This window comes from Dendropsophus ebraccatus, chromosome 5 (assembly GCF_027789765.1).
Source record: "Dendropsophus ebraccatus isolate aDenEbr1 chromosome 5, aDenEbr1.pat, whole genome shotgun sequence".
NCBI classification, from domain to species: Eukaryota; Metazoa; Chordata; class Amphibia; order Anura; family Hylidae; genus Dendropsophus; species Dendropsophus ebraccatus.
Window position 1 is genome coordinate 8,811,772 of NC_091458.1, and position 24,503 is coordinate 8,836,274.

Sequence of the window (24,503 nt, forward strand, 5' to 3'; positions counted from 1 at the left end):
TGAAAGCAACCTAGTATTTTTTTATTTTCCTTTCCTTGTATAATCCCTATAAATCCTAAATGACAGCAGAAGTCAGTGAGTTACAATAGGTATAAATCAGGCTTCTTTATTCACTATAACACCACAATACAGCCTCACCTCACTCACTATAACACCACAATACAGCGTCACCTCACTCACTATAACACCACAATACAGCGTCACCTCACTCACTATAACACCACAATACAGCGTCACCTCACTCACTATAACACCACAATACAGTCACCTCACTCACTATAACACCACAATACAGCGTCACCTCACTCACTATAACACCACAATACAGCGTCACCTCACTCACTATAACCCCACAATACAGCGTCATCTCACTCACTATACCACAATACAGCGTCACCTCACTCACTATAACACCACAATACAGCGTCACCTCACTCACTATAACACCACAATACAGCGTCACCTCACTCACTATAACACAATACAGCGTCACCTCACTCACTATAACCCCACAATACAGCGTCACCTCACTCAGTATAACATCACAATACAGTCACCTCACTCACTATAACACCACAATACAGCGTCACCTCACTCACTATAACACCACAATACAGCGTCACCTCACTCACTATAACCCCACAATACAGCGTCACCTCACTCACTATAACACCACAATACAGCGTCACCTCACTCACTATAACACCACAATACAGCGTCACCTCACTCACTATAACACCACAATACAGCGTCACCTCACTCACTATAACACCACAATACAGCCTCACCTCACTCACTATAACACCACAATACAGCGTCACCTCACTCACTATAACACCACAATACAGTCACCTCACTCACTATAACACCACAATACAGCGTCACCTCACTCACTATAACACCACAATACAGCGTCACCTCACTCACTATAACCCCACAATACAGCGTCATCTCACTCACTATACCACAATACAGCGTCACCTCACTCACTATAACACCACAATACAGCGTCACCTCACTCACTATAACACAATACAGCGTCACCTCACTCACTATAACACCACAATACGGCGTCACCTCACTCACTATAACACCACAATACAGCGTCACCTCACTCACTATAACACCACAATACAGCGTCACCTCACCCACTATACCACCACAATACGGCGTCACCTCACTCACTATAACACAATACAGTCACCTCACTCACTATAACACAATACAGCGTCACCTCACTCACTATAACCCCACAATACAGCGTCACCTCACTCACTATAACACCACAATACAGCGTCACCTCACTCACTATAACACCACAATACAGCGTCACCTCACTCACTATAACACCACAATACAGCGTCACCTCACTCACTATAACACCACAATACAGCGTCACCTCACTCACTATAACACCACAATACAGCGTCACCTCACTCACTATAACACCACAATACAGCGTCACCTCACTCACTATAACACAATACAGCGTCACCTCACTCACTATAACACCACAATACAGCGTCACCTCACTCACTATAACACCACAATACAGCGTCACCTCACTCACTATAACATCACAATACAGTCACCTCACTCACTATAACACCACAATACAGCGTCACCTCACTCACTATAACACCACAATACAGCGTCACCTCACCCACTATACCACCACAATACGGCGTCACCTCACTCACTATAACACAATACAGTCACCTCACTCACTATAACACAATACAGCGTCACCTCACTCACTATAACCCCACAATACAGCGTCACCTCACTCACTATAACACCACAATACAGCGTCACCTCACTCACTATAACACCACAATACAGCGTCACCTCACTCACTATAACACCACAATACAGCGTCACCTCACTCACTATAACACCACAATACAGCGTCACCTCGCTCACTATAACACAATACAGCGTCACCTCACTCACTATAACCCCACAATACAGCGTCACCTCACTCACTATAACACCACAATACAGCGTCACCTCACTCACTATAACACCACAATACAGCGTCACCTCACTCACTATAACACCACAATACAGCGTCACCTCACTCACTATAACACCACAATACAGCGTCACCTCACTCACTATAACACCACAATACAGCGTCACCTCACTCACTATAACACCACAATACAGCGTCACCTCACTCACTATAACACAATACAGCGTCACCTCACTCACTATAACACCACAATACAGCGTCACCTCACTCACTATAACACCACAATACAGCGTCACCTCACTCACTATAACACCACAATACAGCGTCACCTCACTCACTATAATCCCACAATACAGCGTCACCTCACTCACTATAACACCACAATACAGCGTCACCTCACTCACTATAACACCACAATACAGCGTCACCTCACTGACTATAACACAATACAGCGTCACCTCACTCACTATAATCCCACAATACAGCGTCACCTCACTCACTATAACACAATACAGCGTCACCTCACTCACTATACCACCACAATACAGCGTCACCTCACTCACTATACCACCACAATACAGCGTCACCTCACTCACTATAACACCACAATACAGCGTCACCTCACTCACTATACCACCACAATACAGCGTCACCTCACTCACTATAACACCACAATACAGTCACCTCACTCACTATAACACCACAATACAGCGTCACCTCACTCACTATAACACTACAATACAGCGTCACCTCACTCACTATAACACAATACAGCGTCACCTCACTCACTATACCACCACAATACAGCGTCACCTCACTCACTATAACACCACAATACAGCGTCACCTCACTCACTATACCACCACAATACAGCGTCACCTCACCCACTATACCACAATACAGTCACCTCACTCACTATAACACCACAATACAGCGTCACCTCACTCACTATAACACTACAATACAGCGTCACCTCACTCAGTATAACACCACAATACAGCGTCACCTCACTCACTATACCACAATACAGCGTCACCTCACTCACTATAACATCACAATACAGCGTCACCTCACTCACTATAACACCACAATACAGCGTCACCTCACTCACTATAACACAATACAGCGTCACCTCACTCACTATAACACAATACAGCGTCACCTCACTCACTATAACACCACAATACAGCGTCACCTCACTCACTATAACACCACAATACAGCGTCACCTCACTCACTATAACACCACAATACAGCGTCACCTCACTCACTATAACACCACAATACAGCGTCACCTCACTCACTATAATCCCACAATACAGCGTCACCTCACTCACTATAACACCACAATACAGCGTCACCTCACTCACTATAACACCACAATACAGCGTCACCTCACTGACTATAACACAATACAGCGTCACCTCACTCACTATAATCCCACAATACAGCGTCACCTCACTCACTATAACACAATACAGCGTCACCTCACTCACTATACCACCACAATACAGCGTCACCTCACTCACTATACCACCACAATACAGCGTCACCTCACTCACTATAACACCACAATACAGTGTCACCTCACTCACTATAACACAATACAGCGTCACCTCACTCACTATAACACCACAATACAGCGTCACCTCACTCACTATAACACCACAATACAGCGTCACCTCACTCACTATAACACCACAATACAGCGTCACCTCACTCACTATAATCCCACAATACAGCGTCACCTCACTCACTATAACACCACAATACAGCGTCACCTCACTCACTATAACACCACAATACAGCGTCACCTCACTGACTATAACACAATACAGCGTCACCTCACTCACTATAATCCCACAATACAGCGTCACCTCACTCACTATAACACCACAATACAGCGTCACCTCACTCACTATACCACCACAATACAGCGTCACCTCACTCACTATAACACCACAATACAGCGTCACCTCACTCACTATAACACTACAATACAGCGTCACCTCACTCAGTATAACACCACAATACAGTGTCACCTCACTCACTATAACACCACAATACAGCGTCACCTCACTCACTATAACACCACAATACAGTGTCACCTCACTCACTATAACACCACAATACAGTCACCTCACTCACTATAACACAATACAGTCACCTCACTCACTATAACACTACAATACAGTGTCACCTCACTCACTATAACACCACAATACAGCGTCACCTCACTCACTATAACACTACAATACAGCGTCACCTCACTCACTATAACACCACAATACAGCGTCACCTCACTCACTATAACACTACAATAGTTACCTCACTCACTATCGTTCACCCATCCATCACCTACAGCTCTTCTCTCTCCCCAGTAGTGACAGTACACTCCCCTCATCCATCACCTGCAGACTCTCTCCCCAGTAGTGACAGTACACTCCCCTCATCCATCACCTGCAGACTCTCTCTTCCCAGTAGTGACAGTACACTCCCCTCATCCATTACCTGCAGACTCTCTCTGCCCAGTAGTGACAGTACACTCCCCTCATCCATTACCTGCCGACTCTCTCCCCAGTAGTGACAGTACACTCCCCTCATCCATCACCTTGAGACTCTCTCTCCCCAGTAGTGACAGTACACTCCCCTCATCCATTACCTGCAGACTCTTCTTCCTTACATGACATCATTAGACATCCCGCTCCCATTTCCCGCTCTCAGGTGTCCATAGTAACACGGGGGGGCTGTGCCGTGGGGGCGGCCACAAAGTTCCTAGGAGCCGCGTCACACACAGGGCCATGTATCCGCCTCACACCCCTTAACTGAAGGTCCCGGATGATTCTAGAGTGAGCGGCCGCCTCAGCGGGGACTCCGAGGTCTGACAGGAATCCCTGCTCCCGCCCGGCTGCTCCTAAAGCCAGTAATACTGAGGCCTCTACTGCAGCAAGTATCAGGGCGCCGCATTCCCGCCTCATAGCTGGGGGTGGAGCTCCCGCACGGTACCCGGGGCCCCTGCTGTGCTGTGTATGAGGCAGGAGGGTGCTGGCAGCCATCACATCACATAGGGGCTGCTGTGCTGTGTATGAGGCAGGAGGGTGCTGGCAGCCATCACATAGGGGCTGCTGTGCTGTGTATGAGGCAGGAGGGTGCTGGCAGCCATCACATAGGGGCTGCTGTGCTGTGTATGGGGCAGGAGGGTGCTGGCAGCCATCACATAGGGGCTGCTGTGCTGTGTATGGGGCAGGAGGGTGCTGGCAGCCATCACATAGGGGCTGCTGTGCTGTGTATGAGGCAGGAGGCTGCTGGCAGCCATCACATCACATAGGGGCTGCTGGGCTGTGTATGAGGCAGGAGGGTGCTGGCAGCCATCACATAGGGGCTGCTGTGCTGTGTATGAGGCAGGAGGCTGCTGGCAGCCATCACATCACATAGGGGCTGCTGGGCTGTGTATGAGGCAGGAGGGTGCTGTGCTGCCCAGGACTCCAGAACAGGGGCCCCCTACTCCGGAGAGGGTGCTGCGTCTGGCCTCGGGTTTCGCGCCGGGGTTGTGTCAGTGCGCTAACTCGGAGGCCGCTCTGACACGTGTACCTCTGTGTAGCTGCCCGTTTCATTGGTGGAGGAGGGGAGCTGCCTGTGCTCTGCTGCTCCACCAATGAAACGGAGCTACAGAGAGGCCGTGTACGTGTCAGTGCGGCCTCAGAGTTACCGCGCTGACACAACCCCCCGGCGCGAAACCCGAGGCCAGATACAGCACCTGGGCCGCCAACCGCCTGACAGGAGAAGAGGCCGAAGACGGACCGGCCCCCTCCTGTCAGATAACTGCTGCCGGCCACACTGAAGGAGAAGAGAGACTCGGCAATGGTAAACTCCAAGCGGTGGGGAGTGGAGGGGGTCACCCAGCATCTTGTAGTCAGTATGATAGAGGTCACCCAGCATTTTGTACACAGTATAATGGAGGTCACCCAGCTTTCCCAGCATCTTGTACACAGTATAATGGAGGTCACCCAGCTTTCCCAGCATCTTGTACACAGTATAATGGAGGTCACCCAACTTTCCCAGCATCTTGTACACAGTATAATGGAGGTCACCCAGCTTTCCCAGCATCTTGTACACAGTTTAATGGCGGTCAACCAGCTTTCACAGCATCTTGTACACAGCATAATGGAGGTCACCCAGCTTTCCCAGTATCTTGTATACAGTATGATAGAGGTCACCCAGCATTTTGTACACAGTATAATGGAGGTCACCCAGCTTTCCCAGCATCTTGTACACAGTATAATGGAGATCACCCAGCTTTCCCAGCATCTTGTACACAGTATAATGGAGGTCACCCAGCTTTCCCAGCATCTTGTACACAGTTTAATGGAGGTCACCCAGCTTTCACAGCATCTTGTACACAGTATAATGGAGGTCACCCAGCTTTCCCAGCATCTTGTACACAGTTTAATGGAGGTCACCCAGCTTTCCCAGCATCTTGTACACAGCATAATGGAGGTCACCCAGCTTTCCCAGTATCTTGTATACAGTATAATGGAGGTCACCCAGCTTTCCCAGCATCTTGTACACAGTATAATGGAGGTCACCCAGCTTTCCCAGAATCTTGTACACACTTTAATGGAGGTCACACAGCTTTCTCAGCATCTTTTAGTCAGTATGATAGAGGTCACCCAGCTTTCCCAGTATCTTGTAGTCAGTATGATAAGAGGTCACCCAGCTTTCCCAGAAGCTTGTTGTCATAATGATAGAGGTCACCCAGCTTTCCCAGCAGCTTGTAGTCAGTATGATGGAGGTCACAAAAATCACAGCTGCGTCATACGGTATGATGTGCAGATAGTACTGGTCAAAAATATGTGAAGTAAAAATATATAATCCCGGAACCACATACAAAATGTAACTTTTATTAAATTATGTTAAAAGTATTATATGAAAAAACTACGAACAAAACACAAAAGGGCACCTCACAACAAATACTGGAGTGTTGAGCCTCCACTTTTCCTACTCCAACTGTGCTGGTTAGCACTGATATATATGTAAGGAGTAGGATTACTTAGATAATCTTTATCTTAAAGGGAACCATTTACCCCGTGGCCCCAGGCAGAAACTGACATACAGTGACATAAAGGTCAATATACTTACCACATCGCTCCTGGTCCCGTCCCGGATCCCGTTGTTGACACGGAGAAATCGCCAAATCTTCTTCTCGCGCCCATTATGGTAATGAGCCGAGATGAGTCCAACGTCCATAGGAAATGACGGACGAGTCCAACTTATTCATGAGGTCCTCTTCTCGTCGCCGCCCATCCACGCCTCCTGGAACTTGATTGACGTCTTCTGACGAATTCCCGCGCAGGCGCCGTTGCAATGGTCCCGTCACCTCTCCTGCGCCTGCGCGGTAAACAGTGAAGCTATGGAGCGGCTTCAATTGTGAACTGCGCATGCACCGAAAACGACTGTCACGGCGCCTGCGCGGGATCCGACGAGAAGAAAGAAGACGAGGAGGAAGAAGACCCGGCGTCAATCAAGTGTCGGAGGCGGGGAGAAGGCTGGACTTCGGGCCCGGCGGCGATCATTACCATAATGGGCGTAAGAAGAAGAATCGTTGATTTCTCCGTGTCAACAACGGGATCCGGGACCGGGAGCGATGTGGTAAGTATATTGACCTTTATGTCACTGTATGTCAGTTTCTGCCTGGGGCCACGGGGTGAATGGTTCCCTTTAAACAGGATTTACCACCAGGTACATCCTGGCCCAGTTCCCGTGTACGGCACCGTCCTATGCACCGGAACCGTCCGGTGCTCAAGCACTGGAGGCGGGCCAGGCCGCCCCCAGTGGGAGGGAATCCCCCCCCCTCTATGACGCGGCTCCCTTAGAATGAATGGAGCCGCGTCATACAGGGGAGGGGATTCCCTCCCACTGGGGGCGGCCCGCCTCCAGTGCTTGAGCATCGGCCGGCTGGCCGTACACGGGAACCGGGCCGCGGCACTGGCTTCCCCCTGACGGCGCCGTTCGATCTGTGGGTTCACATTAAACAGGATGTACCTGGTGGTACATCCTGTTTAAGTTTATTTCTGTGTCTCAACGCGTTTCACCCAGATATCATTCTGAGATCATCAGGAGACTCTCAATTAACACAATGGTTTATGCATAAGAGGATTTTAAACAACTATAAAAGGCCACAGAGGGGGCATTTAAAAACGGGCATAGGGGGCATATGAACACTATATGGAGTGCAGAGGGGGCATATAAACACTATATGGGAAAAAGAGGGGGCATTTAAAAACTATATGGGCACAGAGGGGTTATATATACTTTAAGAGGTCACAAAGGGGGCTATTGTATGTATACTAATAAGGGGCACAGAGAGGGCCTATTATATGGGTCACAATGTGGGCACTATTATAGCATGGGACAATACAGAAGAGAGGTTTGTATTGAGGAGAGGATGGTGCTGAAGCCAGGAGCCTAAAATGTTTGGCAGATTCTGTGGAGACGAGTTGTGGTCAGGAGATGTCTTCATGATGACCGGGCCTGATGGAAAAGAAAAAAAGAGAGTGAGTGACTTAGAGAAGTTGTCACCTGTGAGTCCCTGGATGTAACTGGAGTGTAATCACTTATATGGGAGTGGAGAGTCGGGGTACATTTAGGTTATGGGGGGCCGGGGTACATTCTTTGCACAGGGGTCCTCTACTGTCTGTGTCTGCCCCTGCTGACAGCTAATATTATATCTTCTGAGGACAGTCCTGCTGCTCACATTATATAGTTGTACTAAGCTGTGTGACCCAGGAATAATATCATTAGGTGTTCGAGAAAGAGGCCAAACAGCGAGGACCACTGTGTGTGTGAGCTGGTGATGCAGCACATCGCACACAATTACACAGTGCAGCCCCTGGCAGTGTCACTATGGTTGTGCCCCCTCTGTGTTACCTGGAGGAAGAGCACACTATAGAGAATGGCGGAGTATGGAGTTAGCGCACTATACAGAATGGAGGTTGAGGGGATTGAGCTTTGTGGTTATTGTGTGGGGAGAGGCAGCCTGGGATCTGTATTTCTTTTGGTGTTTGGGGTATAAGTTGATATGGCCGGGGATCTGAAGTTACATTTTGGGGTATGAGTTTTGGGTCTGGGGCATACATTTATTTGAGGGTCCAGGTTATGAATTTATTTCGGGGTCTGTGGATGCCATTAAATCAGTGGTCTGGCATAATGTATTTAGGAGTCTGATAGGGGAACAGCACAATGACAGGAGCGTTGTTCTGTATTCTGCCTGTGACTGTGTCTGATCACTGCTGTATACTCTTCTATACTCTGCAGCATCTGTGTACACCTGGTATCTGATGGCTGTATAGTCAGAGTATGGCAGTATTATCGATTATATTGGTAGTGTACACTTTAATTCTTCTGTGATAATTCTGGGCTTTACATGTATAAGAAAATGGCGTGAGCTAAAAATTCTTCTGCTCAATATAGTTGGGGCAGTGGGTGTGTGGGGAGATATATACGCGAGCTGGTGGGGTTTGTGGGCCAGGGCTGCTTTTCAGCCTCAGTCCGGCCCTGTATATAATATATTTGCACACACACAGACACACCCCAGGAGGTAAGTTTAGGTGATTATATTTGAAAAAAAATATTTCACTTAACGAGTCCAACAAGTTACCTGTGTTAGTTGTTAAGGAAATAACCCTTTATATCCCGCCCTTCTTAACACTTAACCTGCACCAGAGGTCCCGTGTTTCTGCATTCTGAAGACCTGCAAGGTAAGACACTTGACAAGCTGCGGCTATATATATGTATACAGGGGGTCATAAATCTAAACCATATACTGTGCACACAAGTAACAGGAGCTTTAACTTATCAGAGTATTTCCATTTTTTGGCAACACGTTGTACTTTATGATTTTGATAAATTTTGATCAATATCTTTAGCCCACATTTACACAATGTATTTTTAAACAAATAACAATCGTTGTTGCAGTTTGCAACACTGGCTGCTATTTATTGAAATATAACATTACATTGTTTTCAATGGAATCCCGGGATTCCATGCTGCCGCACGAATTTGAATAGCGGCCGCACAAAATTAACTGTGCAGACAATGTAAAGCACGGCTCCAGCCGTATTTTACATTGCCTGCAATAGTTAACCCCTTAAAGACAGAGCCAATTTCGATTTTTGCGTTTTAATTTTTTCCTCCTTGTGCTTAAAAGGCCATAGCACTTGCATTTTTCCACCTAGAAACCCACATGAGCCCTTATTTTTTGCGTCACTAATTGTACTTTGCAATGACAGGCTGAATTTTTGCATAAGGTACACTGCAAAACCAGAAAAAAAATAAATGTGTGGTGAAATTGAAAAAAAAAAAACGCATTTTGTTTATTTGGGGGAAATGTGTTTTTACGCCATTCACCCTGGGGTAAAACTGACTTGTTATATATGTTCCTCAAGTCGTTACGATTACAACAATATGTAACATGTATAACTTATATTGTATCTGATGGCCTGTAAAAAATTCAAACCATTGTCAACAAATATATGTCACTTAAAATCGCTCCATTCCCAGGCTTATAGCGCTTTTATCCTTTAGTCTATGGGGCTGTGTGAGGTGTCATTTTTTGCGCCATGATGTTTACTTTCTATCGGTACCTTGATTGCGCATATACGACTTTTTGATCGCTTTTTATTACAATTTTTCTGGATGTGATACGACCAAAAATGCGCAATTTTGCACTTTGGGATTTTTTGCGCTGACGCCATTTACCGTGCGAGATCAGGAATGTGATTAATTAATAGTTCGGGCGATTACGCACGCGGTGATAGCAAACATGTTTGTTTATTTATTTACTTTTATTTATAACCTGGGAAAAGGGGGGTGATTCAGACTTTTATTAGGGGAGGGGGCTTTTTATTGACAACAACACTTTTTTTTAACTTTTACACTTATACTAGAAGCCCCCCTGGGGTTAGGGTTATTCCCCCTGGGGTTAGGGTTATTCCCCCTGTGGTTAGGGTTATTCCCCCTGGGGGACTTCTAGTATAAGTGCTCTGATCTCTCATAGAGATCTCTGCAGCATAGATATGCTGCAGAGATCCATGAGATAGGCACTCGTTTACTTCCGGCTGCTGCAGCCGGAAGTGAACGAGTGCCGAGCCGGGCACGGCGCCATCTTGGAGCGGTCCCCGGCCGGCTTCAGACAAGGAGATCGCTCCTCCGGGATAACGTCCCGGGGGAGCGATCTCCGCCACTAGACACCAGGGATAAGCTGAATCCGGTAATCGGATGCAGCTGTCATGTTTGACAGCTGCATCTGATTACGGTATTAGCGGGCACGGCGATCGGACTGTGCCCGCTAATACCTGCGGTCCCGGGCTACAAGCGGCACCCGGGACCGCCGCGGTTCAGAACGTCCTTAACGGCAATAGGGCATAAATATACGCCCGATGTCGTTAAGGGGTTAATTGGAACGTGGGCACACCCGTGTGTACAACCGCATGTGCCCGCATTCCAATTCCAAAGTAGTGATGTTCATCTGGCCGGTACTGCAGTACCAAGCGGCCGTTCTGTGACACAAAGCGATATTTAACGCTAAACGATCGCAAATGAGATTATCGTTAATCTGAAATCGTTCACCATATTACACGGAACGATAGTCGTTAGTTATGATCGTTACTATGATAGTTTACTTTGTCTGTTCCCAGCAAAACAATGAACAATGTGCAATTACACTGAACGATTAGTGAAAAAACGCGGAATTACAGCGAACGCTTTGCGAATGATTAACAATGATTTTAGGTTCAGATCTAAATCAATGATTAATGACAAGAATGATGTTTTGATCATTGCCTGTAATTACACAGAACGATTATAGTTTAAATTCGAATATAACGATTTCGTCCGGTGTAATAGGGCTCTTAAAGTGTACCTATCCTTTGTAGAAACTTTTGACGTGTCATAGAGACATTATATATATATATATATATATATATATATATATATATATATATATACATATATCTTTAAGTAAATTCAGCAGCACTCAGGAGAATAAGGGTGCCAGGCAAGGAACTCCAACCTCGAGCCCACTTGTAGATATGTAAAGTAGATTGTCGGCACTCCGGATAACGTGAAAAAACAGTGTAAATTTATTCAAAGTTGTCACAGCATTACAGGAAGGCAACGTTTCTGTGGCCTCTCGCCACCATTTTCAAGCCAAATAAAGTGAACATACCACACTCTTAAATACAGGTGCTTAATCAAAAGGCAAACAGTTCATTGGACAAGTGATACAAAATCTTATTGGTCAATCCCATGTGCTAATTACAAAGTATTCCACACATGTGGTTGGGTATACTGCAGGTATAAACAAATAGATAGTGAATAGTGTTTTACAAGGTGAAATATACACAACAGTGATTAAAGTCCATACTAAGTCTCTCCAACGTCCCGTAGGACGCAATAGTATGCTTGAAAGATAAATAAACAAAGTAATTGCAAGGTTTCCGGGACACTTAGGAACGTAGCTGGCTGCTAGAGCTGGGGGAGCGTCATGTTACTAAGGAGACTGGTGACGTCACTCGGGATCTCCTCCTCCATTCAAATGAGCTGGGAGCGTGAGTAAATAAACATCAGGGTGACAGCTGATAAGCAGTATGGATACGCCGGCATCACATTAGCTGACACAGCAGTCAGCAAGACTAACGTAAGATCAAAGATACCGCTCTGTGTGTTTTCATTCCAGGTGTCTAGCAGCCTTCATGGACGCTCCACTCAGTAATCAGGACCCGACAGGTCGCTGTAGGAAAACCTTATGTGTGAACAGGGATCTAATTGTTAGCCGGCATTGCAGTCAGCACCACATTAGCTGGCATGGCATTCAGCAAATTCGTGGTCAAATAACTTGCAGCCTTCATGGAAAAAAACTGCTTCTAATGTGAACACGTACTTAAGCACAGCTCCCAGCAAAAATAAAAAGCTTCCTCCATGCTCAAAATTATGCGAGCCAGTTTCTTGTTCCCATCGTGTCTCGTCTACAAAATCTGTAAAGTAAGTAAAGGAGAGATAAGCTACGTTCCTAAGTGTCCCGGAAACCTTGCAATTACTTTGTTTATTTATCTTTCAAGCATACTATTGCGTCCTACGGGACGTTGGAGAGACTTAGTATGGACTTTAATCACTGTTGTGTATATTTCACCTTGTAAAACACTATTCACTATTTATTTGTTTATACCTGCAGTATACCCAACCACATGTGTGGAATACTTTGTAATTAGCACATGGGATTGACCAATAAGATTTTGTATCTCTTGTCCAATGAACTGTTTGCCTTTTGATTAAGCACCTGTATTTAAGAGTGTGGTATGTTCACTTTATTTGGCTTGAAAATGGTGGCGAGAGGCCACAGAAACGTTGCCTTCCTGTAATGCTGTGACAACTTTGAATAAATTTACACTGTTTTTTCACGTTATCCGGAGTGCCGACAATCTACTTTACATATATATATATATATATATATATATATATATATATATATATATACACACACACACACTATGGCTATGTTCACACTGTGTACGATTCCGGCCGCCGTTCGTACGCTGCCGCACATGTGCGGCTGAAACAATGGGCGTGGGAAAAATAGACATGCGGCCGGATGCGTACGAACCGCGAACATACGCCCGTAGTACAGTTCTGCTTCCCTAGTTTGTTTCGAAGCGATCTGAAGCAGGTCATTTACTTGGAAATCTTCGCCCAGCCCAATAAAACTCACAGAACCTTTTGGATCGAAGAATCAAGTTCAATTTGGCTGAAATAACTACTCCGTACGGGACCGCATGGAAATCCACGGCCGTGAGTTTCAACATTTCAGTCCTCAAACAATGGTCTTGTTAATTTTTCACGGCGCCGTATACGATCCGGTCGTAAGTTCATACATAGTGTGCATTGTGCGGCTGTATATCGTATACTTTCAAGCGAACGCATCAACCTCAAATCTATGTGCGTATATTCGCGGTTCGCACTACGGCCGGAAAGATACGTTGTGTGAACATAGCCTATAAGAGAAACAGATGACTGATTGCAGGGAGACCAACCAAAGATAACACTGCAGACTGCTGGTTAAATCGCTCAATACAGAGAAATCCTAGGTGCATTGCTCTGGTTTTTATTAGAACCCCTGACTAACCAAGATGTTCTATGTGGACCCCTCTGTCCCCAGGTAGCCCCGGCTACAGAGGCTGACATACCCCATTAGACCACCCCTTGACAACATGTTGATTTTTTGGTCTTTTATTTATTGACTGACTCTCTTGTAGCACCTATTATCTCCCTATACCTGTTCCCTCTACCTCATACTAACCTACCTTCGTCTTCCTCCAGATCAGAAACTGCGGTCATGCCACCACCTGAATTATCTCCACCACTATCTGATTCCTGCACCAGCCTGTGTTGCTGATGCACACCTCTGCTCATGTCGCCTTATTTCTGACATTTTCCCCATTTACTTTTTTTTTACAGTGCCGTTCATCGGTTCTATGTGCCATGCATTCAATACTTTTCTATTATCTGCATCAACTAGAGGGTTATGTGATACTCTCAGGGCATTGAGGTGTGGGGGCACACCATCCTCACCCTCTGCACCAAATGACAGTGTGTACTCTAGGGCACTGGTGGGGCCTCAACCCTGTGGCCCTGTCCAGTGACCCGGGGGATGTTGGCCACTCATCCCAAGTTGTGATTGCCACCATAACCAGGGTCACTGTCATGAGTGCAGGGGTGGTGTAGCCTGTTCTTTAATGTGTGTTTGGGCACCCTTGTAGTCTCTTACCTTATAAGTGGCACCTTAGTTGCCCACTGAGCGGTAACCAGGAACCCTGCATTACTATGGCTCCCCTTCATGCCTGCAGCCTTAAAGTGTCACTGTCGTGAATTTTTTTTTTTGCAGAAATCAATAGTCCAGGCGATTTTAAGAAACTTTGTCATTGGGTTTACTAGCCGAAAAATGCATTTTTATCATGAAAAAGCAGTTTGAAGCTCTCCCCCTGTCTTCATTGTTCTCCTATGGAGAGAGCTAAATAAAAGACCAAAACAGGACAACAAAGAGTTAATCTACAAATCCCTCACCCTGTATCTCCTCTGACCATCAGCACTGACCTCCCTGACCTCTGATTACAGCTGTTGTGCCTGTAATCCTCTGTTATCTGTTTTCTGCTGCCGGCTAACTCCCTCCTTCCTCCTCCCCCCTCCCCTCTCTATAGAGCAGACAGAGTACGACTCCTGCAACAAGTCACAATTTTCTGATTTTTTGCAGTGGATGGAAAAGAGGAAGGAGGGGGGGACCTGGGAAAAGGCTTTTTAAATGCAGATAATGGCAGATTTGGCTAATAAACCCAATTACAAAGTTTCTTAAAATCGCCTGGACTATTGATTTCTGAAAAAAAAAAAAAAATACGACAGTGACTCTTTAACATAGCGACCAGACCGATCCTGGCACTGTAGGACCTTACATTGTCTCCCCCTATTGACTAGACAGGACTATGAGGTCAATATCGTTGCTGGGACCTGTGTTGAACCCCCCCCCCCCCCCCCCGTGGTGACCCGGTCTCTTCGGCATCCAATTCTGTAAAATGACGTTCCTTTAGGGTACAAACACACACGGCATATATGCTGCGTATTGACTGCTGCAATACGCAGCAGATTAGATCTAAATAACTGAACACAGTATCAAATCTGCTGCGTATACGCTGTGTGTGTTTGTACCCTTATTCATTACTCACAAGTACAAAAAAGTCCACTTAAAAGTAGCGTGTATAGCAACGCGTTTCGATGTGACTGTCTTTTTCACACCTTATACACTGAATGCATTAAAAAACACTCTTATATACATCACACAAATAACAAAGAGAAAGCTCTTCCTTCCCCTAGCAGCGTCCAGGTAAAACAATGCGCATCTCCCAATTAGACTAAGCATACACAACCTGAAATAATGACACCGTGGGGAACAGGGCAAGTGAGCCCTCTGGTGGACACGTTCAATAATATAGCAGCAATAGTCACATCCTGTCTCTAATATTTTATTTAGTTTGTCATCCTGACATAAGATCGGCAAATTGTTTTTTACATTTTTTTTAAAATTCAGTACACTAATAGCAATGGTTGTAACATAAGGTTTACTAGCACTGATCTGGTCAAGACGATTGATTTCCTGGACCGGACTCTAAAAGGTGATACAATTGACAGCACGCTAGTTACCTCTCTATATAGAAAGCCGATCACCTGTAATAACATTCTGGATGCGGAAAGTTGCCATCCCAAACACACTATATCGGCTATCCCGAAAGGAGAATATCTAAGAACTAAGAGGGCGTGCTCGAGACGGGAAGACTATGAAAAAGAGAGAGAGGGGATAGATGAGAGACCTTGGGAAAGAAATTATGCCCAATGGATGCTGAGTAGAGCCAAATATATAACAAGACAAAGGGATCGCAATTTATTAGTCTTTTCTCCTAGTAAAAACAATGGTAATGAATCTGTTAATAAGATTGTTTTTACTACAGCATATAGTATACAATTCCCTGAGATACAACTAGGAGACTCAGGACAAGGATAGCCGAGCACATTTATGACATTGGATGTAAGGGAGAAAACGTATTGGGAGCAGCCAAACTTTTATCCAGACCCATGATGGTGATCTGTGGTATTTCTCTTTTTTTGCCCTAGAAAAAAGTAATGAAAGATCAGAGGGGAGGGAACTGGTCACAAAAAGTATTTATTTTGGATACTTAAAATGGACACAGGGCCTAAACTATAGAACTGACCTGATGTACTATTTATTGAGGACGATGTATTTATTATTGCTGCTATATTATTGAACGTGTCCACCAGAGGGCTCACTTGCCCTATTCCCCACAGTGTCATTATTTCAGGTTGTTTATGCTTAGTCTAATTGGGACATGCGCAATGCCTTCCCTGGACACCGTTGGGGGAAGGGGGAAGGAAGGAAGAGCTTTCTCTACGTTATTTGTGTGATGTGTATAAGAGTAGTTTTTAATGCAGTCACGTCAAAACGTGTTGCTGTACAAGCTACTTTTTAAGTGGACTATTTTTGTACTTGTGAGTAATGAATAAAGGAACGTCATTTAACGTGATTGAGTGCCTTGGATAAGTTTTTCTGAATTGGATTTGTTGCCTTACACCCAGCAAGCTCCTGGGACCTAAGTGCACCTCCTTTCCTATTTGGAGACACAACCAGGACAGGTATGTATATTTATGAACTATCAAGCATATACAGGGTTGAGCGGTGAACCCATTTTTAAATTAACTCTCCGGCATCCCTCTGGCTACACTGTATTACTTCATTGCTCTTCTCTCCTGCGCTTTGCTTCCAATCTCCCCTCTCTCCTCCCCTGTTGGCTTTTAGCTCTCTTCTCCTCATCTGCCGTGGTTCATTCCACCTCACACATACTGTGCGCTGTCATTGCTTGTGGTGCTGATGGTGTATATCACTTCTTATAAAGCAACAAGATGTCCAGATGCTGAATTCTGCGTTCAGTAGGTTTGCCTGGAACAGAAAGAGACCTAGGATATCATTACAGAAATAACCTTGTCCCGGTGTGATGGAGGAGTAAACGTCCCGAATGTTAGAGGATACAATCTCACATGATTGTTCCATACATGACTGGCTCCATAGTACAGACCAGTTCTTGGCTCCACAGATAGAGCATGAGCTCTCTTACCATTGGAGCCTGACATCTTGGTTACAATCTCAACTATTTAAACTGCGTGTGCATACAAAATGCTCATAGGTCAACTGATGCACAAATTAGAAAAACATTGGCTGACATGCACTGAACTGAGACTTACCGTCTGAGCGACTCCCAACTCTTACTTCTATACCAAGTTACTTCTTTTTTAGGCCATGTTTGAGAGACGTAAGTAAGGAAGCGATCACTTCCATCTTTAATGACTTAATCAAAACAGGGCCTAGATCAATGGGGGTTCAAAGAGTGGTCGTTCAGGGACCCTGCTTTGAACGGCGCCGCTATCAGCAGCCGGGGAGCACCTCTATTAACAGACGCAGACCACTCGACGCACTGGCAAATTAAGCATTAAAATGCAGCTGTCAAACCTGAAGAGCACATCCCTGGTGTCTAGTTGCGATGCCCTGACCCGTGGGGGCCACTCCGCAGTGCAGGTGTTACTAGCGGGCAGGAATCGGGGCAGCTGCAGGGTATAGAGTTGTCACGGTAATGATACGAGGGTGGCACAGCTGGGGACCGGTCTGCGGTACTATGCGGGACACTGGGCATGCGATTCTTCACTGTACCTAGTCGGGGCACCAGATAAGGGACACCAATGCCAGGGTTCAGTAACAGCGGTGGTTACAAGTTTATTGTAACTGGTAGCAACAGTCTCTTCCGGATGCAACCGGGTATATAGCAGACTTATATAGACAGAGCAAAGGTGGTGCTGCATAGGCTGAGGTGAAACGTGCCGGATGATGGGAGTAGTAGTGATAGAGAAATAGAGAGGCTGGGTGGATTAGAGTACTTGCGGTGAATATCTTGAGTTGATGAGGAGATGAATAACAGGAACGACACCCAGATGAGAGGATACTCCAGACACTTGAGCAGGCGGACAGCCAGGAACTGCTACAGCAGAGCACAGAGTCCACTCTTCTGAAGGTGAAGAGGGACACACACACACGACGACCTTGCTTGGGAGCCGGGGCCGGAACTGCGCACCAAGGGGAAGTCACATGGTACCCCTGGCCAAAGCTAGACGGCCATTGGAGGAACCATGGTTACGGGGCACGGTCACGTGATCACCAGCCTTTGCATACCACTGCACATAGTTATGCACACAGGATATACACATGAACCTGAGAGCAATAGGGACTACACAGTAACAGTTGCAGTGCATTTAGTTTCCAGGACAGGCATGGCTATAGTAATAAAAGTAAACTTAATGTGAGGAACAGACAGCCTGTTCTGGGACACTGCATAGTGGGTTGGATTCCCCCTCCCCTCCAGCAATGCGATCACGCGTGAAGCTGATCCCGGCTCAGCAATGCATTGCTCTGGGCTCCAGCAGCACTCATTGATCAGTGCTGTATATATAGATATACTGCATTGACATTTATGAGAGATAAGTGCTGTGTATATAGAAATCCTTCTAGTTATTGTAAAAAAAAAAAAATTCCCCTCTGTAGTAGCTCGATCGGTCACCTGTAGAATTGTTCCTGGTGACGCCACTTCTATGGTGGTTGGTCGGTGAAATATAGCTCAGCCGGATATAGTTCTGTTGTGACGCCAGTGCTAACTCAGCACACAGTTGTGGTATATCTGCTTTTAGTGTGTGGCTGGCTATATTGTTCCCCAATGGTCGGTGACCTCCCGGGTTTTAAGGGGTCCCTTGGGCTCTTATCACGGTGGTCTGGAGTGGAGATGTGATCCACCTGGACTGTCGGTACCGCCACCCACAGAAAGGGGAGATGACCCAAGGACAGTGAAGCCTGTGTATGCGGGTGCTGGTGCAAATAGTACTAAGTTCCAGTAGAATAAATAAACTGATCTTTACTGACAAGTTTCTGATGATACAGGTGAATAGTAGAATACATGACTGGTACAGACTTGCTTTCACTGGATCTGTACAGAGAGTTGCTGAAGTGCTGAGGTAGAACAGTGCTAGCTTGGTTGGGTAGCTTAGAGAGTTCAGAAGAGTAGAGAGGAGTTTATCGGGAGAGTGCCCCAAACCAATGTAGAAGTGTGCTCTGCCGGGCCTTTAGTGGAGGGGATACTTGTAGAAGAAATACTTGAAAGAAAAATACTTGTGCCTGTGTTTCGACCTTTGTCGTTATAAACCACCTTCTGCCCCGTAGTGTCGAATTAGCCGTCCTACATGGGTGACACAAGCCCCAGTCCTGCTTACCTGAGTAAAACAAAGTGTCTGAGCGTGTCACAGTGTCACCTGCACTAAGAGATGGAGTATGTAGGCCTTGACTATGGCTGCTTTGCCTATCCGGATCAGTTCCTTAATCTAGGATACTGTCCTGCACTGTATAGAGACGTTCATGGCGTGGGTTGAGGTCTTCTCTGACTTGTCCTCCCTTTAGTGTTTAGCACTGCATCTTGAGTATAAGTGTCTCTTTAAGAAAGAGAGTCTCTGTGTTCTCCATAAGTGTGTCCCAACACTACAGCTGGTCTGCCCTGGACAGGGAACCTGGCAGAGCCAGGCTCCAGGCTAAGTTCAGCAGGGATGCCTGATTTGTGTATCTTGCTCCACTGAGAATCAGAGGAAAACTGTGGACCTACGCTTCCTTTCCCCATGTGACTACTTCCTTCAGGTTGTATGTAACAGCTCCTGTGAGTGGCAGAGAAGAGAGTGTATAGAAGAAAAGAGGGTAGAGATAGGTAGAAAAAGAACAGCACCTCTCATTTGTGCACAGAGTGGCACAATACAGTAATAACCCTTAGTTTACTACAGCTGTGCAACATACATAGACATATACAGTGACATCTTGTGGTAAGAGAATGCACCTTCATTACCACTTTGCTTTACAGTACAGGGCTTTTATGACAGGTGCCCAAACTAGGAACATCCGTGATGGGACACCAAACTCTCCCCTAATAAAAGTTCCCCTTTTACCATTTTATAAAGAAATAAACATTTTAGTATCGCTGCGTGCCGAATCGCTTGAATTATTAAATGATCACATTACTGATCTCACACGGTAAACGACGTAAGCGCAAAAACCTGTCAAAGTGCAAAATTGACAATTTTTGGTCACATGAAATCCCGACAAATTGTAATAAAAAGTGATCAAAAAGTTGCATATACTCAAGCAAGATACCAGTAGAAAGTACAGATCATTGCGCAAAACATCACACCTCACACATCCCCATAGACCAGAGCATAAAAGCGTTATGAGGATGGTAATAGAGCAAAAAGCAAAAGTGCGTTTTCCTTAAAGGGACTCCAACCCACCTTTCTCAAAATCCTAAACTAAAGTCATCTGTGAGTAGGATAAAGAATCAGCGTTGTATACTTTACTGATGTTTAATCGACTGATAACCTAAGTTTAGCGGGTGTTTTGGAGGTGACCTTATAAGGGGTTAATATTATTATAACAATATTATAAATATCCCAGAAAGGCGGCTAAAACTTCTGGAAAAAAACTAAATATGTTAGAATGTAGGAAAGAGTTTTTTTTTTTAATCGCTTATTAGTTCTTCCATATGTAATATATATATTTTTTATATCACAGGAGATCTTCCCGGATCAGGAATGAGTACTATATCCTCCAGCGATGGTAAGGACCCCCCCCCTCCTCCTCCTCCTCCTCTTATAACAATCTTATTTCTGTATTGGGTGAATGATCCCACAACATCTGTACATTTCACACATTTATCCTCATAAGAAATAATTATATACCTACCAATCCCCCATGTTCCTGCTTTGTTTGCCTTGTTGTCCTTGGTTACAACCATCTTATGGCGTCCACTGAGATGGTGGGACATGTAATCTCCTGGTCTGTCCAGGAAGTATTGGCAGTCAGGCTCCATTGTGCAAGTAAGGGGGATTGTGGGAAAGTGTGTGCACTGCTGCATGGTAACAGCATGGCCACAATCCATGGAGGAAACCAGGAAGTGATCAGATCCATGGGAGAGAAGAACAGTACAGTGATGGCGGTCATGTTACCTATAAACCAGCACATTTGTTTTCTGCTGTTGGCTGCACAGCTCCTCGTGTTATGGGATCTGTGCGGCTGATGGCTGATTGAAGCAAAGGGCCCCATGAACAATCTACCAATCTTTGCTAGGGCTTCCAAGCAGCCCCCCCCTCACACACACACACACACACACACACCTGTATTTCTGCTCAGAGTCTCTTTTACATATGCTGCTTGCAGCCCTCCTAACATATACTGTTGTGTTGCCCAGGGTCCTCCACACAAGTGCTGCTAAACCACCCCAACCAATCCCCCCCCACACACACACACACACACATATTGCTACTAGAGATGAGCGAAACGGGTTTGGATTCAGGTCCATCCGATCCCGAACGTTCGGCATTTGATTAGCGGGGGCTGCTGAACTTGGATAAAGCTCTAAGGTTGTCTGGAAAACATGGATACAGCCAATTACTATATCCACGTTTTCCACATAGCCTTAGGGTTTTATCCAACTTCAGCAGCCACCGCTAATCAAATGCCGAAAGTTCGGGTTCGGATGGACTCCAGCATGCTCCAGGTTCGCTCATCTCTAATTGCTACCTTTCTAAATATATTGCTGCTCAGCTCCCTCACCTATATGACAGCCCACCCTATCATATACAGTTACCCCACCTCCCCACACACACACTACAGAGGTTCCAAAATGTGATAGAACCCTCCTGGGAGATTCAACCCAGTATTTAGCAGGTGCTGTACCTTACACCAGAAGTGCTGAAGAAACGGGCACAACCAATGCATCCATACACCCTTCCCCCTCCACATCTAGTACAATCATTCGGAGACAGCTTGCCCATCAAAACCAATCAAACTGGTGTTAAGGCAATAATGAATTGTGTAATAAAAGGCAACGATCAGCCGACACAGTGTCAGCCAATCGTTGTCTTTCAAAGTCTTTAAATGTGTTGAAAGACTAACCATCTAGATATCAGTGATCCACTGCCATCGTTCCGTGTAACAGTAGCGGCGGTAGCAGACCGCTGCTCTCTTCTATGGGCTGCCGGACGATCTAGCGATCACCAGGGCAGACAACACACACCACACCCTTGCCCCCCCCCCCCCGTTACCCACTCACTGTCACATGTAATAGCACTGGCAGCAAGTGGGAATGAGGAGCAACTGTGCGCTGACCTGACAGGTCGGTGCTTGCTTGCCCCTGCTGATTGCCCTGTGGAATAGGGGCTTTAGATATACCCTATTTAACTTGGTTTAGTTGATCCCTAGCACAGATCACTGACTTTTTCCATTAACATGCTAGTTCTCTAAGGTGCTGGTGATCCTCAACAGAAGGGATATCATCCTGCCATTAGGTAAATGATCGGTCAGTCAGGCAATCTTGCATGGATCCTATGGCCGAATACAGAGATGACTCAGGCTTTTTCAAGGGATCCCTACCCTATTATTCAATGGGACAACAATCTAGATGGTCCGAACCTGCCGAGGTTCGGGTTCGTACGAACCCGGACTCTCGGCAATGATTCCCGCTGTCTTAAACCTCTGTAGAGAGGGTGGATACAGCGGGAGGACCGCCTGGAAAACCGGGATACAGCTACAGGGCGTATCCCAGTTTTCCAGGCGGTCCTCCCGCTTTATCCACTCTCTCCACGGAGGTTTAAGACAGCATAAATCATTGCCCAGAGTCCGGGTTAGTACAAACCCAAACCTCGGCAGGTTCGGACCATCCCTAGATCAGGGGTGTCAAACTCAAATAGACAGTGGGCCAAAATTAAAAACTTGGGCAAAGTTACGGGCCAACCATGATATTCATTGAAGCACAAAAGCAGCATATCTGGAACTTTCAGAGGGGGTGCAGCGTTCCTGTCACCTGTCACCAAGCACTTTGCACTACAATAAATGATATGGTAAATCCCCACAATAGTGTCCCACATAGTAGCCCCCACAATGGTGCTGCATATAGAAGTCAGCCCCCCTCGATAGTTTTCCATATAGTGCCACACATAGTAGCCATCACCCCACAATAGTGTCCCATATAGTAGCCATCACCCCACAATAGTGCCCCATATAGTAGCCATCACCCCACAATAGTGCCCCATATAGTAGCCATCACCCCACAATAGTGCCCCATATAGTAGCCAGCCCCCACAATAGTGCGCCATATATTTGCCAGCCCTCCCAATAGTGTCCCATATAGTAGCATGAATATGCAAAACAGGAGCCCGTGGAGCCTCATTGAAGAGTCTCAAAACACAGGACTAGCCAGATATCCCTCCGGGAAGGAACCAGCCAAGGGGCAGCTCCTGTTAGGAAACCACCAAAACCACCATATTAAGTGGCCCTATAAGTCAATGTAATGACAAGGGATAAACCAAGGCTAGGTAACCATCCACATACAGCTGTTTCGGGGTGTTGCCCCTCATCAGTGTGGAGCAGGATTCTGGCTAGGTGGGAGCAATGCCTAGTAGAGCAATAAGAGAAACAGATTGCTGAACTCAGGGAGACTAGCCAAATGACAACACTGCCGGCTGATGAGGGGCAACACCCCGAAACAGCTGTATGTGGATGGTTACCTAGCCTTGGTTTATCCCTTGTCATTACATTGACTTAAAGGGCCACTTAATATGGTGGTTTTGGTGGTTTCCTAACAGGAGCTGCCCCTTGGCTGGTTCCTTCCCGGAGGGATATCTGGCTAGTCCTGTGTTTTGAGACTCTTCAATGAGGCTCCACGGGCTCCTGTTTTGCATATTCATGTTTCCCAGGGGGCAATGCACCTAGGACTTCACTGCATTGAGCGCTTTCACTAGCAGCCGGCAGTGTTGTCATTTGGCTGTTCTCCCTGAGTTCAGCA

General features: G+C 46.1%; 1 protein-coding gene across 2 annotated transcripts in view; it reads left to right on the forward strand.

Moving 5' to 3' along the window:
* Window positions 1-8,252: 8,252 nt before the first annotated feature.
* The window catches only part of LOC138792251 (NACHT, LRR and PYD domains-containing protein 3-like), a 123,561-nt gene continuing 107,310 nt past the window's right edge, over window positions 8,253-24,503 (forward strand). The window contains exons 1-3 of one of the 2 annotated variants that reach the window (XM_069969457.1): window positions 9,386-9,571; window positions 9,697-9,731; window positions 21,233-21,277. In XM_069969457.1, the coding sequence (XP_069825558.1) occupies window positions 21,253-21,277 (25 nt within the window). In that variant the 5' untranslated portion in view covers window positions 9,386-9,571; window positions 9,697-9,731; window positions 21,233-21,252. Of the gene's footprint in view, window positions 9,732-21,232; window positions 21,278-24,503 lie in introns of both variants that reach the window. The other variant, XM_069969456.1, reaches the window with a different exon arrangement.